A 15,100-nucleotide genomic window follows, 5' to 3' on the forward strand; every position below is an offset into this window, starting at 1 on the left:
TCAAACTACCCTCCTACGGCTTTTATCCTTCTCTCTGTAACTTAGTCTCAAATTTCCTTTCTGACCGTTCTATTGTTGCTGCGGTAGACGGTCACTGTTCTTCCAAATCTATTAACAGTGGTGTTCCTCAGGTTCTGTCGTGTCATCCACTCTCCTCCTATTATTCATCAATGATCTTTTAAACCAAACTTCTTGTCCTATCCATTCCTACGTTGATGATACCACCCTGCACTTTTCCAGGTCTTTTAACAGACGTCTAACCCTAAAGGAGGTAAACAGTTCACGCAGGAAAGCCAGAGAACGCCTGACTTCTGATCTCTCTAAAATTTCTGATTGGGGCAGAGCAAACTTGGTATTGTTCAATCCCTCAAAAACTCAATTCCTCCATCTATCAACTCGACACAACCTTCCAGACAACTATCCCCTCTTCTACAATGACACTCAACTGTCCCCTTCTTCTGCACTGAACATCCTCGGTCTGTCCTTTTCTTATAATCTAAACTGGAAACTTCACATCTTATCTCTGGCTAAAACAGCTTCAATGAAGTTAGGTGTTCTGAGACGTCTCCGCCAGTTTTTCTCATCCACCCAACTGCTAACTCTGTACAAGCGTATGGAGTACGCTTCACATGTTTTGGGGGGCTCCACTCATACCGCTCTTTTAGACAGGGTGGAATCGAAAGCTTTTCGTCTTAACAACTCCTCTCCTCTAACTGACTGTCTTCAGCCTCTTTCTCATCGCCGCAATGTTGCATCTCCTGCTATCTTCTACCGCTATTCTCATGCTAACTGCTCTTCTAATCTTGCTAACTGAATGCCATCCCTCCTCCCACGGCCTCGCTGCACAAGACTTTCTTCTTTCTTTCACCCCTATTCTGTCCACCTCTCTAATGCAAGAGTTAACCGCTATTCTCAATCATTCATCCCTTTCTCTGGTAAACTCTGGAACTCCCTGCCTGCTTCTGTATTTCCACCTTCCTATGACTTGAATTCCTTCAAGAGGGAGGTTTCAAGACACTTATCCTTCAATTTTTGACTACCGCTTCAGACCCTATTCGGGATTCGGCATCTCAGTGTTTTTTTTTACTAGATTTTTGTTGCCCTTGGCCGGTGTCCCTCCTACATAAAGAAGTAGTAGTAATAATAGTAGTAGTAGTAGTAGTAGTAGTAGTAGTAGTAGTAGTAGTAGTAGTAGTAGTAGTAGTAGCAGTAGTAGTAGTTTTTATGATCATAACTAGTAATCATATGTACTGTGTTCCGTCACCATAACGCACCACACCGCTTTTTTTTTTTTTTTTTTTTTCGAAGGAGACGACACCAGCTGCATTATCACATCGGTGTTTCTTTGTCAATGTGTCTGCCGTCCCCAGTGAGCATGCTGGCGGCGGCGGGTTGCAGGGCGGTGCAAAGTTGGGCGTGGGCTTGGCTGCCATCCATAGCCAGCGGTCAACGCAGGACGGCGGTAGCCTCCGTGGGTCAGCAACACTCCCGACGCTACTCTGTCCCCACGAGCCACAGGTGAGTCCTGACAATGGTGTGTGACAGCGCGGGATCTTCACACAGCGTTCATGAGTCACGACAGTGGTGAGTGAGGGCAAGGGATCCTCAGTTAGTCTTTTTACTGTGTTCAAGTCTGTCTGCTGCAAGATATTCATAGTAGAAAAAGGCAGCACACTTGTAATCTTGCGGCAAATTGCATCATGACAAAATGGGCCGGTGCCTCAGCCACCCCAGCATTCTCTCCTCGCCCCTGCATTCCCCTCGTGTGCGTGCGTCGGGAATCGAGGGATGTGTGTGTTACTTGTTAGCTTATGTGTAGCAGGGCTTCCCTTAGGATAGTATATATTCTAGCTTACTCTTCCCATCAAAACGCAGGCCAAGAGTGGAGACCATTCCATTTTTTTTTTTTTTTTTAGTTTTTCAAAGGATTTACTAAGATAGACACAGACACAAACACAAAACGGAAGACGGGCCTGAATGACTGCTGCCTCCCATCAAAGTGCCAGGCGAGGCTGTCATGCTGCACCTACACTTTAGGAATATCACATTACTACACCAGCAATGCTTTCATGTATAACACTAGCAATAGATTACAGCTTTCTCTTCTCTTTCATGTATATTGTAAGTATCTTTTCTCTTATACTGTACATAGTACTGAAGAACAGTAAAATTATGGCATACAGTATAATTAAGTTTTTTATTGATCATAACATACGTACATTTGTTTCACATTATCAATTTAAAGGGTGGGTTAGTTCCCATAGTAATAAACTGTATCGTTGGAATTTTATGGAATATGCAGGATTGATTCCTTATATTAATATGAACATGCAGCAGAAATTTAAATTAAACATCATGCATACTTATTTTTTTTATTTTATTTTTGTTTTCTATTCTATTTACTTATTTCTTATTATTTTTTTATTTTTATTTTGACCCTTTTTTAAATTAATAGGTCTTGGTAACCGATGGTCTGATAATTTTGCTTTCTTGGGTTTTTACTGTCGTTTTTCCATTTTCGTTTTTATAATTTTTGTAAAAAGGATATATATATATATATATATATATATATATATATATATATATATATATATATATATATATATATATATATATATATATATATATATATATATATATATATATATATATATATATATATATATATATATATATATATATATATATATATATATACTTCTTTTTTTCGGATTTGAATATCATGGAAAACTTTTGGGAAAAGTATTCATGTAAAATTACATATTTTAGAATATTACATTTTGATAAGACAGTTTCATTAAAATGCTAAGAAAGAAGATGGCACTTAGATATTTATCATAAAAATTGACTGACTTCTATAGCTTCAGTTTCAAAAACAAATTTTTCGGGAAAAGGCCTTTAAGGTTTTCTCTTATATAAATTGCTCTTCTGTCATCAAAGCAAATATTTTCTGAGAAATTTCTTCCTAAAAGTATCAGAATCTGTCTATTGCGCAGTTTTCATGAGCATACATGTAAAATAGGGATTTTAAGAAATTTAAAACAAACCTTTTCTCCTGCACTCACACAGACAACTGGAGGTCTTTTTTTTATTTCAGTTCCCATTTGGTTCCTGGTCCACTTTACCCTACTAAACAAGTTAAAAAAAAAAAAAAAAAAAAAAAAAAAAAAAAAAAATATATATATATATATATATATATATATATATATATATATATATATATATATATATATATATATATATATATATATATATATATATATATATATATATATATATATATATATATATATATATATATATATATATATATATATATATATATATATATATATTTTCAACAAGAGAATGTCAAGAACTGCAAATGATATGGTCTTCTTTTGTTTGGCCTTTCATTACCTCTTATAGGCTGCTATCTCATCATAATAACAAAGATTCGTATCTTCTACATTTTTTACAAATATCACAGCCACTGATCCTTACCTTATACAAATCGGGTATCACAGTCCACAGGGGCATCAGTCAGCTTCTCCACATTAATGTAAACACAAGAGTGGCGCAGGAGTTTGAAGGCTACCCAAGGGCTGGAGTCAGCTGCCTCTTTTATGTTTTGATTGGTTGAATGCAGTACCAGTAGCCAATCAAAATTGTCAGTGTTGAATTAACCGCTAAAATCATGCTAAAAACACGTTTTTTTTTTTTTTATGCTAACACTTGCTAAATCTTTATCTAATACATTTGAATTATGTATACAAGTTTCATGAAATTTTCACTGAAAACTTAAAGAAATCCCCAGAAATTCCCTAGAAAACCTATTTCCCTAAATTTTTCCCAGATTAGTTCATATTTCCAAATATGGGAACAAATTCGCCAAAAGTGAGAGCACTGCAGCGTGGGTGCAGTGTGAACTCACTACCACTACCACCACCCACACTCTCCCTTTCTCTCTCCCACCCTCAGTCACTCCCCACCACTGCAGCCGCTGACAGAACGTTCTCCCTCATTTACCGACCTTTGTTCGATAAATCAGATAGATGGTTGGTAGGCCATGTTATGTTCGATAAATCCGAAATACGCCATAATGGGATTCGATAGAATGAGGGTTTATATATATATATATATATATATATATATATATATATATATATATATATATATATATATATATATATATATATATATATATATATATATATATATATATAACACCCCCTTCCCCGCCTCTTAAGGGTCCATCCTCATTTACTGTAATACTGCAAAGAAAACTAATCAATAAAGTCATCAAAGGCAATCAAGATCAGCTTTCCTATAACTACAAAATAACAGTATAAGCTAAAATTGTATTATCAAAAGATGCACTAAATAATTCCTCTAGGGTGGTGAATGTAAATGTATCACAGATATGCTGGGACAAGGGACATTGCTTGATGTCTCAGGTCTCAGTCTCAGGTCAGGGTTCCTAGTGAACGGACGTGTTTAGTGAGCAGTGACCTGACGCTAATATAGCTGGCTAGTGTAGACATGGCGCCTTGTGTTGCTGAGTCGACAGGTTGTGTTAGTTCTCCTGTTCTCGAGGCCTTCGTTGCGAAGGTGTCAGAGGTGGAGGCTGAGTTCCATCGAAGGATCTCGGAGGTGCAGGCTGAGTTTCGTGAGAGGATCTCAGACCTGCAGGCTGAGTTCTATGAGAGGATCTCAGCACCTGTGGGAGGGTCGTGCCCCACCGTCACCTTACCTAGTAAGGCGACGGAGGAGCAGTGGTCGGTTGTGTGCAGGGGAGCCAAGAGGGTGAAGGTGCTCAGGGCACCTTCCGTGGAGACGAAGAATCCCTTCACTGTGCTGGAGGAGGGGAAGGAGAAGGAGGTGGACAGGGCTGGAGGAGGCAAGAAGGAGGGGGCAGATGCAGTTACCCTGCCCCAAGGTAGAGTGCTTGTGTTTGGTGATAGTCAGGTTAGGCACTTAGATAGTGCGTTCTGTGCTAGGGATAGGAAGCGTAGGTCGAGGGTGTGTTTGCCGGGGGCCGGGATAGGGAAGGTAGCTGATAGGCTAGACACGTGCTTGGAAAAAGATGGGACCAAGCCCATTGTTTTTCTCAGTGCGGGAGGGAATGACCTTGGTAAGGTCAGGAGTGAGGAGCTTATCAGGAGGTTTCGACAGGCTTTGGACAGGATTAGGGACAAGGGTGGGATCCCCGTGGTATGTGGTGTCTTGCCGAGGAGGGGAGTTGGTGCTGAGTGGCTGTCCAGGGCTATTACAGTGAATCGCAGGCTCGCGAATCATTGTAGGAGTAATGGATGGACGTTCATCGACAACTGGGACCTTTTCTATGGCAGAGACACCTTGTACGCCAGGGATGGAGTGCATTTGTCACGCCAGGGTGTTCGTGTTTTGGCCGAAACACTCGAGCGGGAGGTAACTGCACTCCAGCACTTTTTTCGTTAGTCGGGAGGGAAGAAGGGGTAGTGAGGAGAAGGCAAGGGGCAAATTAGTTAAATCTAGAAAGGAAGCTAGCTTAGGGATGGTGAGAAATAGCTTAAGTGTTTACTACACAAATTGTAGAAGTATTCTGAATAAAATAGACTTGCTTAGAGGAATAGCGAGTGTAGAGAAATTTGATATCATTGCTTTAACTGAAACTTGGTTAGATATGTCAGGAAAAGTATTTAGTCCAGAGGTTAAGATAGATGGGTATACAATGTTCTATAAGGATAGAGAAAACAGGAGAGGAGGAGGCGTCGCGTTATACGTTAGGGACACATTACAGTGCTGTATGAACAATAGAATTAAAACAGATAACAAAGCAGAGTCGATATGGGTAGATATTAAGGAAGGATCGCAGTCAGTAGTACTAGGGGTAGTTTACAGACCACCGACCAGTACAGAGGAAATTAACACCTCACTGTGGCAGGAATTAAATAGAGCAGGCAGGTACAGTCAGGTATGTGTGGTAGGAGATTTTAATTTTAGGAATATCGACTGGAGTCTGATTGTGGGTAACAAGGAAGCAGAGGAATTCCTTAAGGTAATTCAGGATAATTTTTTAAAACAGGTAGTCGTAGAACCCACAAGGGGGAATAATATTCTAGATTTAATTCTTACTAACAGGGAGGAAGCAGTCACGCAGGTAGAGGTTGGAGGACAGCTAGGTAACAGTGACCATAGGGAAATTAGGTACAATCTAGAATGGGAAGAAACTGTTAGAAATAAAAACACTAGTAAAATACCTGACTTTAGGAGAGCAGATTTTGAAGAATTAAAAAGGTACCTCCAAGGAGTGGACTGGCAAAGGATGCAGGGTGAGGTCAGGTCAGGGACGGAGTTCAGAGAGATAAGGCAGGATGAGGGAGGTGAGGTGAGGCTCCAGAAGGGAGGAGGAAAGAGGAAGGGGGGAGATAGGCGTGAGTATGTTGGAATGTCAGGTCATGCTGAAATGAGAGAGGTAAGGTCGAGGCGAGTTGATGAGGGAGGGGAGAGGATGGTAGGGAACGAGATGAGGGGTTTAGGTGAAGTAAATGTAGATGAATTGTATAAATATTTCGTAGATAAAGTTCATACAGGTCAATTAGCAAATATCCCGTATAAAACAATAAGATCACAAAAAAATGACCCTAAATGGATGACTGCTAGGTTAAAGCATTATATAGGGCGTAAGAGAAGTATATATAAGAGATTAAAGGCAGGAGAGGAAGTTTTAAGGACACAGTATAATGAATTAGTTAGAACAGTCAGGAAGTTAACGAGGAAAGCTAAGGACAATTATGAATTAAAGGTAGCCAGCCAGGCGAAGACGGACCCCAAGGGATTTTATCAGGTATACAGGACGAAAAATAAGGATACTGTAGGTCCATTAAAGGCAGCAGATGGGGAGCTGGTTAGTTCTGGGGAGGAGATTAGTAAACTTCTGAATGATTATTTTTTAACTGTCTTCACTCAGGAAAACATGCAGGATATGCCAGATAGTGAACAGGTGTTTAGAGCAGATGAGTATGAGAAGCTGACGGATATTTCCATAACTAGGGAGATAGTGGAGCAGGAGATAGATAGGCTAAAAAAGTTCAAGTCACCAGGACCTGATGAAATATATCCCAGAGTACTGAAGGAATGTAAAAAGATTATTAGTGAGCCGTTAGTTTCTGTCTTTAGGAAATCACTGGAGTCGGGTGAGGTACCAGAAATGTGGAGGCAGGCTAATGTAGTACCCATCTTTAAGAAAGGGGATAAAACTTTAGCGTCTAATTATAGACCTGTCAGCTTAACTTCAGTTGTAGGTAAAATGTTAGAGTCAATAATAGCCAGGAACATTAGGGAACATTTAGACAAACATAACTTGATAAATCAGTCACAGCATGGCTTCACGAAGGGGAAGTCTTGCCTGACAAACTTGTTAAGTTTTTACAGTAAGGTGTACGAGGCAGTAGATAATGGTGATAGTTATGATATCTTATATCTGGACTTTAGTAAAGCATTTGACAAGGTGCCCCATCAAAGGCTCCTGAGAAAGGTTAGGGCGCACGGGATAGATGGGAAGGTGTTAGGTTGGATAGGGTCATGGCTTGGTAACAGGCGACAGAGAGTGCTAATAAACGGCTCGAAATCCGAGTGGGGTCATGTCATTAGTGGGGTGCCACAGGGATCAGTATTAGGGCCATTATTATTTCTAATATATATCAATGACTTGGATAGTGGAATTAGTAGCGATGTTAGTAAATTTGCGGATGACACAAAGATAGGTAGATTAATTAGGTCAGAAGCGGATGCCATCGCCTTGCAGACAGACCTAGATAGAATGAATGAATGGACGGATAGATGGCAAATGCAATTTAATATCAATAAATGCAAAGTGCTTAGCGTAGGTAGAGGAAACCCAAACAATAGGTACACATTAAACACCCAAACTCTGGTAGGTACAGGGTACGAGAAAGATTTAGGAGTTATAGTTAGCTCTGAACTCCGTCTAGGGAAACAATGCATAGAAGCCAGAAACAAGGCAAATAGGGTACTAGGATTCATTTTTAGGAGTGTTAAAAGTAGAAGGCCGGAAGTAATATTAAAGTTATACTTGGCGCTGGTCAGACCTCATCTAGACTACGCTGTGCAGTTCTGGTCCCCACATTACAGGAAAGATATAGGTCTATTAGAATCAGTACAGAGGAGAATGACTAAAAGGATACAGGGGATGAGGAGTATTCCTTACGAAGCGAGGTTGAAGCGGTTAAATTTACATTCTCTAGAGAGACGTAGGTTAAGAGGGGACCTGATAGAAGTCTTTAAGTGGTATAAGGGTTATAACAAGGGTGATGTAAGCAAAATTCTTAGGATCAGCAACCAGGGTAGAACAAGAAATAACGGGTTCAAGCTTGAAAAATTTAGGTTTAGGAAGGAGATAGGAAAAAATTGGTTCTCAAATAGAGTGGTAGATGAGTGGAACGGACTCAGTAATCATGTTGTTAGTGCTAGGACACTAGAGAGCTTTAAGAGAAGATTAGACAAGTTTATGGATGGGGATAACAGATGGAAATAGGTAGGAGTGTTTCATACAGGGACTGCCACGTGTAAGCCTGGTCGCTTCTTGCAGCTTCCCTTATTTCTTATGTTCTTATGTTCTTATGAAATGAACCTCTGTCTGCACCTGTACAGAGCGGCATAACCGCTCCTTCAGAGGCAGGTGACCACGTTTCTGCCTATTCCACCTACCCACCTCAACTGCTAGCCAGTGTGCTGACAGGCGAAACTGAAAGAAGGAAATTCAATGGTCTCCTCTGATTCCTTGCCTGCATGTGTAAATGTCATTAATAGTTAAAGTGGGGTTTATTTTCTTATATGAATTTGAGGTAAATATCTTACACGTTAACTTTTTCATAGCAATGACTATGCATACTCTGTCATCACTAATTAACTGATAAATAAAAGATCTTGTATTAAGTGTATTATTTAGAGATGTCTTAATCGCAAAGATCAAGGGATCTTCATCCATATGTGATCTTTCTTGCCACATCTTTCTAAGAAACTCTGTTTATTCAACATAAGGAATTTTAGTGAAGGATAACCGAATTGTGCATAACACATGCCATTACAACAAACAGCTGTTGCTGCTTGAGTCTCCTGGTAATTTCAGACATTGCTTACAGACCGAGCGAGACAAGGTGGAGGTACAAGGCCGACGACCTTGTGAAGAAAAAGGTCGCCTTAGTGCAAGCTGGGGTTGCCAACAACACCTTTGGCTTGACGTTGAACACGGCGCGTCCTCTGTCGCCTGACCTGTTTAAGGAAGTCCTGATGCACCTCTACAAGTAAGATGAAACAGAAGGTATGCCAGTCTTCCCTTATACCTATGCAAGGAATCTCATATGTAACTTGTATGTGTGCAGCAATTCTAATGTTGAAAACACACACACACACACACACACACACACACATACACTTCTCTTCTACGAAACCTTATCTTTTTCCCACGAAACACAGCTGTGTGAGGCAACTAGCAGTAACCCCTTCTCTCTTCTCTCCTACTTTCTCCATTTTCAATCCAAAGCTGGATGTTTAGTCTGTGTGCACAACGACCTAACTTGCTCTCGTGCCCACACTTTTAAATCTTTCAAATTTTCTACCATCTGGCAACAACTGCAGAGTCACTCTCATACTAGATTCATTTGTGTTGTATACCTCTCACCTAACTCTAACTATAAAAATATTCTTTGACAATATAATTTCCAAAGTGGAGCACATCCTGATTTTCTTCATTTTTGCAAAGGCCTCTATTCTTGGAGACTTAAATGTTCTCTACCAGTTTTGGCTCTCCTATCCTTTCTCTGGCCAACCTTCTAAACTAGCCTTTAAAACATGGATGCTGAGATGGATTAAGGAAGGTTATGCAGACGTTCCATATTTATGAAGGCTTATAGAGACATCCAGTATATCCCTAATGAGTAGGAACAGCTGTAGTTTCTTTGATAGCAAGTTCATTTTTTTCAATAGTTGCGTCACATTAGTGTCGTGACTGTACGCTTCCTTTATCGTCTTTTTCTTCAGGAAGGTGGAGGTCCTGCGCATCTGTTTCGGAGAGAAAGAAGGAAGCCTGTGGGTCGTCGACATGGACACACCCAAGATTGACTTTCAGGTAGAGAGCAAAAGGTTGAGGGAACCAACAGTTTACTTCTATCCACAGTGTGTCTCAGCCTGCATGGTTAATTTGTATGTTGTATACCTTGCATAAGTAGCATTAGTATAACTTTTGTTTTGTATTTATCCACATCACTTGTGATCTTGTATCCTTGGCAGGTGCTGGAGGGCGGCCTATTAGAGGAAATAGTCAAGACAGTATCACAGCCCGCCTATAACTTATTCGAGGGTCCGCTGTGGCGTGCTCGGCTGGTGGTTTGCCCACCCGATGAGCCCTGCATGATGCCTCAAGTGAAGTATTCCTTCCCTCACCAGTACCACTTGGCTTTGGACAACCACCACGCAGTCACTGACGGTATATGTACCATGAAGATCATAGAGATCATTATCACCATCCTGGACAGCGTGCTGGACGGGGCTCACGTAGACAGTAAGCAGATTGGTGAATTTCGTGACCGGAGTGAGGTCACATCTGTAGAGGTCAGAATCAGGGAGTCCTTGGAGAAAGACCCACACATGCTAAGTACACTGTTAGAGGAGCGTTATAAAATAAAGACAAGCGTTCCTCTTATCACCGAGATCTTTGGGAAGCCAGACGAACCCTCTCCTGAAACATATACAGTAACACCACAGGTCATAGACGACAAACTCCTGCAGGTTTTTAGCGCTAAATGCAAGACGCATAAAGTCACCTTCAATTCAGCCTTTGTTGGGGTGATAAATGTGGCGCTGATGGAACTCGCACATGAGGCTGGCGTGGCGCGAGACTCCTACATCATCACCCATCGCCATCCCGTCGACACTCGTCGCTATATGAGTGATGTGACGTGCATGGTGTGGGGCTACCACGTTGTCCCCATGACTCACACCACGACCATGCCTTGTAATGCCAGGAGCACCTTTTGGGAGAATGTCATTAACTTTGATACCAATTTTCGCGACCGCATCAACACGATGGGTCCTCTGCAGGAAAGAATACTGGACACCATACTACAGGAAAGGAAGCCAGACTTTGAAAATACGACTATACACAATCTTAACGTTACTAACATGTACTCTCCGAGGATAAAGACTTCTGGTGATGGGAAACACGTTCAGCTGACTAATTCCTGTGGGTACCTCCCATTGCCCTTCACACACCATGACTACTGCATTACTGGGGGACTGACCAGATTCCGTGAGCAGGTGCAGTTCCAGGTGGGTTACTACTCAGGATTCATCACGACGGAGAATGCTACAAGATTGTCCGACAAGGTGATCAGCGTGTTCAAAGATACCGCCAAGGAGGTGGACGAGAGGCAGTAACTGTAATTCTCTTTTGTTTCTCTTAGGTATGATAGTAGTAGATTTTCAGCACTCAAAGGGCCAAAGCACACAAATTCTGGCCACACAATGAAGGTCCTAAATTTCTCCCAGATATATATGTTGCAATTTTATAAAGGAAAACCTTTCTTGCAAATGCTTTAGATAAAGTCATGCCATGGTGTGTAAGTCATATAATAATAAATGTCAGAACTTAATTTGTAGTCATTCGTAACATTTGTCATTGTATTGTTATATGTGGCATTCCCTTCAAGAGAGAAAGTAAGAAGGAAGTAGTGAGGCAAAGAATGAAGAAAGACACTCAGTGAAGAGAGTGGGAGAGTGATGCGTGAGCTTCCCTGCCCCACAGCCCATTATATGGGAGGTTGCCCACAGAATATTATAAGCCTCATTTCTGTGTGTTCTTTGTCCTAGCAGCGCCCCCCCTAGCACGTGAATTGCGATTCTTTCTCAGCAAGCCGGGGTTATACTACTCCCTTCCCTGTTGGTGGCTTAAACAGCATAGCGACCCTTTCATGTTTGATTACTGTTGGCGACCAGCAAGTGCAAGTGCCTGGATTCTTTTCGTCTGTGCCCCACAGTAGGCTACTCTAGTAAAAGTTGACCCGAGTGTACTGGCAACTGTGAGGGGGGCTGGAGCTGGTCATAACAGTACTAATTGTTCATGCAGGCAAACTCACGATGCTGGTCAGTCCTTCAAAGGAGCCCTTGTCGCAGGTGTCGTGTTTGCATCGTGCGTTTGTCACAAAATGTTTACCGGATACAAGGGTCAAATGATAAATTTATCAACATTTTTCTATCACTGCTAAAAAGGTTCCTAAAGAAAAAATCACATTTCTCTTCACTGAGTGATTCACTGTTCATTTGCGTGTATGAAAGCATGCAGCAACATACAATACATAAACCCATTCTAAAACTTCCACAGAGATCTGACACACAAATACGTAGACCATACGACTTTATGATATTATGGGGAAAACACACACACACACACACACACACACACACACACACACACACACACACACGTGCGCACACACACACACACACACACACACACACGTGCGCACACACACACACACACACACACACACACACACACACACACACAAACTGAGATTAAAAAAAACTGTGTATCATTTAGTAATCTTGTTTAGTTCACGTGACTCCAGCATGTACTAATCTGCTGTAGACATCACTCTGTATTTTGCACTTAGGACAATGTAAAACTTCGCCGTGGTTTTTGTCAATACCAGCTACCTGTATTGTTATGATTATGACATAATCATTAGTTTTGTTGACATGACTTTGATGTTCAACGTGAGAGAGAGAGAGAGAGAGAGAGAGAGAGAGAGAGAGAGAGAGAGAGAGAGAGAGAGAGAGAGAGAGAGAGAGAGAGAGAGAGAGAGAGAGAGAGAGCCAGCGAGGACCTGCAGCAGAGGTCAGTGGCTTGTTCAGCCAGACCTCACAAAATTCTGAGTGAGGTTGTATCCACCGTCTCCGCGGACACCCCGGAAAATACGTCTCTGTCCCCCCCACCGACCAACACCCCTCGCTCTTCATCACCTGACCCGGCGCCTGAAGCAGCGGAGGGGCAAGGACAAGGAGGATCACCCCCCAAACGGCCCCTACCCCCTCCCTCACATCACTCCTCGCTCGAATCAGCTGAGGAACGAGGTGAGGCGCTGTCCTTCACTCCTCTCCCATCCTCACATCACCCCGCACTGGTATCATCGGAGGGAAGAGGTCAAGCGCTGTCAGTCGCTCCTCCCACATCCTTCTCTCAGCCCGGGCAGCCGACGCCACCAACAGGTGGTATTCGTCGAGAGACACGGACGAGCGGCAACAGCTCGACGGAGGACAGACAGACAGGAGGGCACCAACGACCGCTCAAAAGAAAGAAAAGGCCAGCAACGAGACAGAACGCCCTCTCGGAGAGAGAGGCAGCACCACTACCTCGGCAGGGATTGGAGCAACATTACCAGTCCAGGCGTCCTCAGAGCAGCAGTCCACGTCACACGCCAGAGCAGCCCCCTAGGAAGGTGTGTGAATACTGCCGAGGGCGCTTCCACTCAGCCTTGGACTGCCGTGCGAGGGCTGCCGACGAGAGGCAACAGGAGCTGGTGCAGGCAGTGAAGCAGAGTGGCCAGGAAACGTTACTCGCGCTGAGAAACGTTGCTTGGCAGCTTCAGCAGCCTGCTTCACGCCAGAGGCTGGCCGAGCCCCGACCGGTAACCCCTATAGTGCCGCCAGCTTCCCGATTCCCCTGGCCCCTTGCCCCTCACCCCTATGGCTTCCAGTATGGAGCAGCTCCCCAATACTATCCAGCGATGTCACAAGCCGCCCAATAGTGAACTTAAGATAGTGTCAGCCAACGTGAGAGGCTTCCATACGAACATTGGTGAGCTCACTCACAGTGTTATCATTAAGAATAATGTAGATTTAGTGTTCGTGTGTGAGACCTTTCTCGATTCCAAGGTGCCAGATAATTACGCCCGAGTTAAAGGGTATTCGGCCTGGGTAAGGAAAGACCGCTCTACACAAGGCGGGGGCGTGGCCTTCTGCTACAAAGAGACGGTCAGTGCTCAGGTGGTAGAGCCTCCCATGCCCGTGCCTGGGGAACTTGAGCTCCTGGCATTAAAAATAACGGACAGTAACGGGAAAGGTCTGTTGTGTGTGGGCTGCTATCGGCCTCCATCGCAGGGAACAGTGTTGCTAGACTACCTGTCAGAAAACTTAGACACTTTCATGACGGCCAGTCAGTGTGACAGTGTAGTAGTGATTGGCGACCTGAACCAGCACACGGTGAGAGACGCTTTTAACTCCCTACTGGTTGTGCACGACATGCATAATTATGTCACCTTCCCCACGCACAGGTCTGGGTCATCCCTGGACCCAGTAGTGACGGACCTCCCTCCCCACACAGTACAGTGTTATCCACTCGACTTTGTGGGCACCTCAGACCACGTGGCTGTCCTCACCAGGATACAATTCAGGACACCACGAGAGGAGAGCTTTACCCGCACCCTCTGGAGGTGGGAGGCCGCCGACTGGGATGCCCTCCGTGCCGCCCTGAAGACCACAGACTGGGGAGACGTGCTGCATGGCGACGCTAACCAGCAGGTGAACCGGCTCACCCAGCTGCTCCACGCCCTGCAGGCCCGCTGGGTGCCGCACTCGGACCACAAAACCAAGGCATCAGACCAGCCCTGGTTTGGCCCTGCGTGCCGCTCTGCCTCTGATGCCAAGCACCGAGCCTGGCGTGCTCTTAAGAGACACCCCACTGCCAGGAACAGGTTAAGGCACCGAGAGGCAACAATACACATGAATACCACGCAAACATGGGCAGTGGAGCAGTGGAAAGCTAACCTCAAGAGTAAGCTAAGAGGAGGCCAGGTTGGTTGTAAACAGTGGTGGAGCCTTGTCAAGGACCAGCAGGGTGAGTCGCGGCGCACTTCCATCCCTGCACTCCACCGGGCAGACGGCAGCCTTGCCCACACTGCTCGTGACAAAGCGGACCTCCTGGCCAAGCATTTCGCCGAAAAAATGTGCATCCCCGACCCTGAAAGACCATCTCCGCTACTCCCTCAAATCGTGAAAGAAACACTAGAGACAGTGAACACAAATGAAGAGGAAGTGAAAGTGATACTCGCAAACTTGGACG

The 15,100-nt window shown here is 43.6% G+C and overlaps 1 protein-coding gene across 4 annotated transcripts in view; it reads left to right on the forward strand.

The window, feature by feature from the left end:
• Positions 1-15,100, forward strand: part of LOC135112358 (uncharacterized) — a 46,625-nt gene that overhangs the window by 2,757 nt on the left and 28,768 nt on the right. For 2 of the 4 annotated variants that reach the window (XM_064026735.1, XM_064026736.1), the window contains exons 2-5: positions 1,371-1,518; positions 9,126-9,287; positions 10,024-10,111; positions 10,273-11,633. In XM_064026735.1, coding sequence (XP_063882805.1) covers positions 1,376-1,518; positions 9,126-9,287; positions 10,024-10,111; positions 10,273-11,418 — 1,539 coding nt within the window. In that variant the 5' untranslated portion in view covers positions 1,371-1,375 and the 3' untranslated portion in view covers positions 11,419-11,633. Of the gene's footprint in view, positions 1-1,308; positions 1,519-9,125; positions 9,288-10,023; positions 10,112-10,272; positions 11,634-15,100 lie in introns of those variants that run through there. The other 2 variants (XM_064026734.1, XM_064026737.1) reach the window with 2 other exon arrangements.

This window comes from Scylla paramamosain, chromosome 23 (genome assembly GCF_035594125.1).
Source record: "Scylla paramamosain isolate STU-SP2022 chromosome 23, ASM3559412v1, whole genome shotgun sequence".
Taxonomy (NCBI): domain Eukaryota; kingdom Metazoa; phylum Arthropoda; class Malacostraca; order Decapoda; family Portunidae; genus Scylla; species Scylla paramamosain.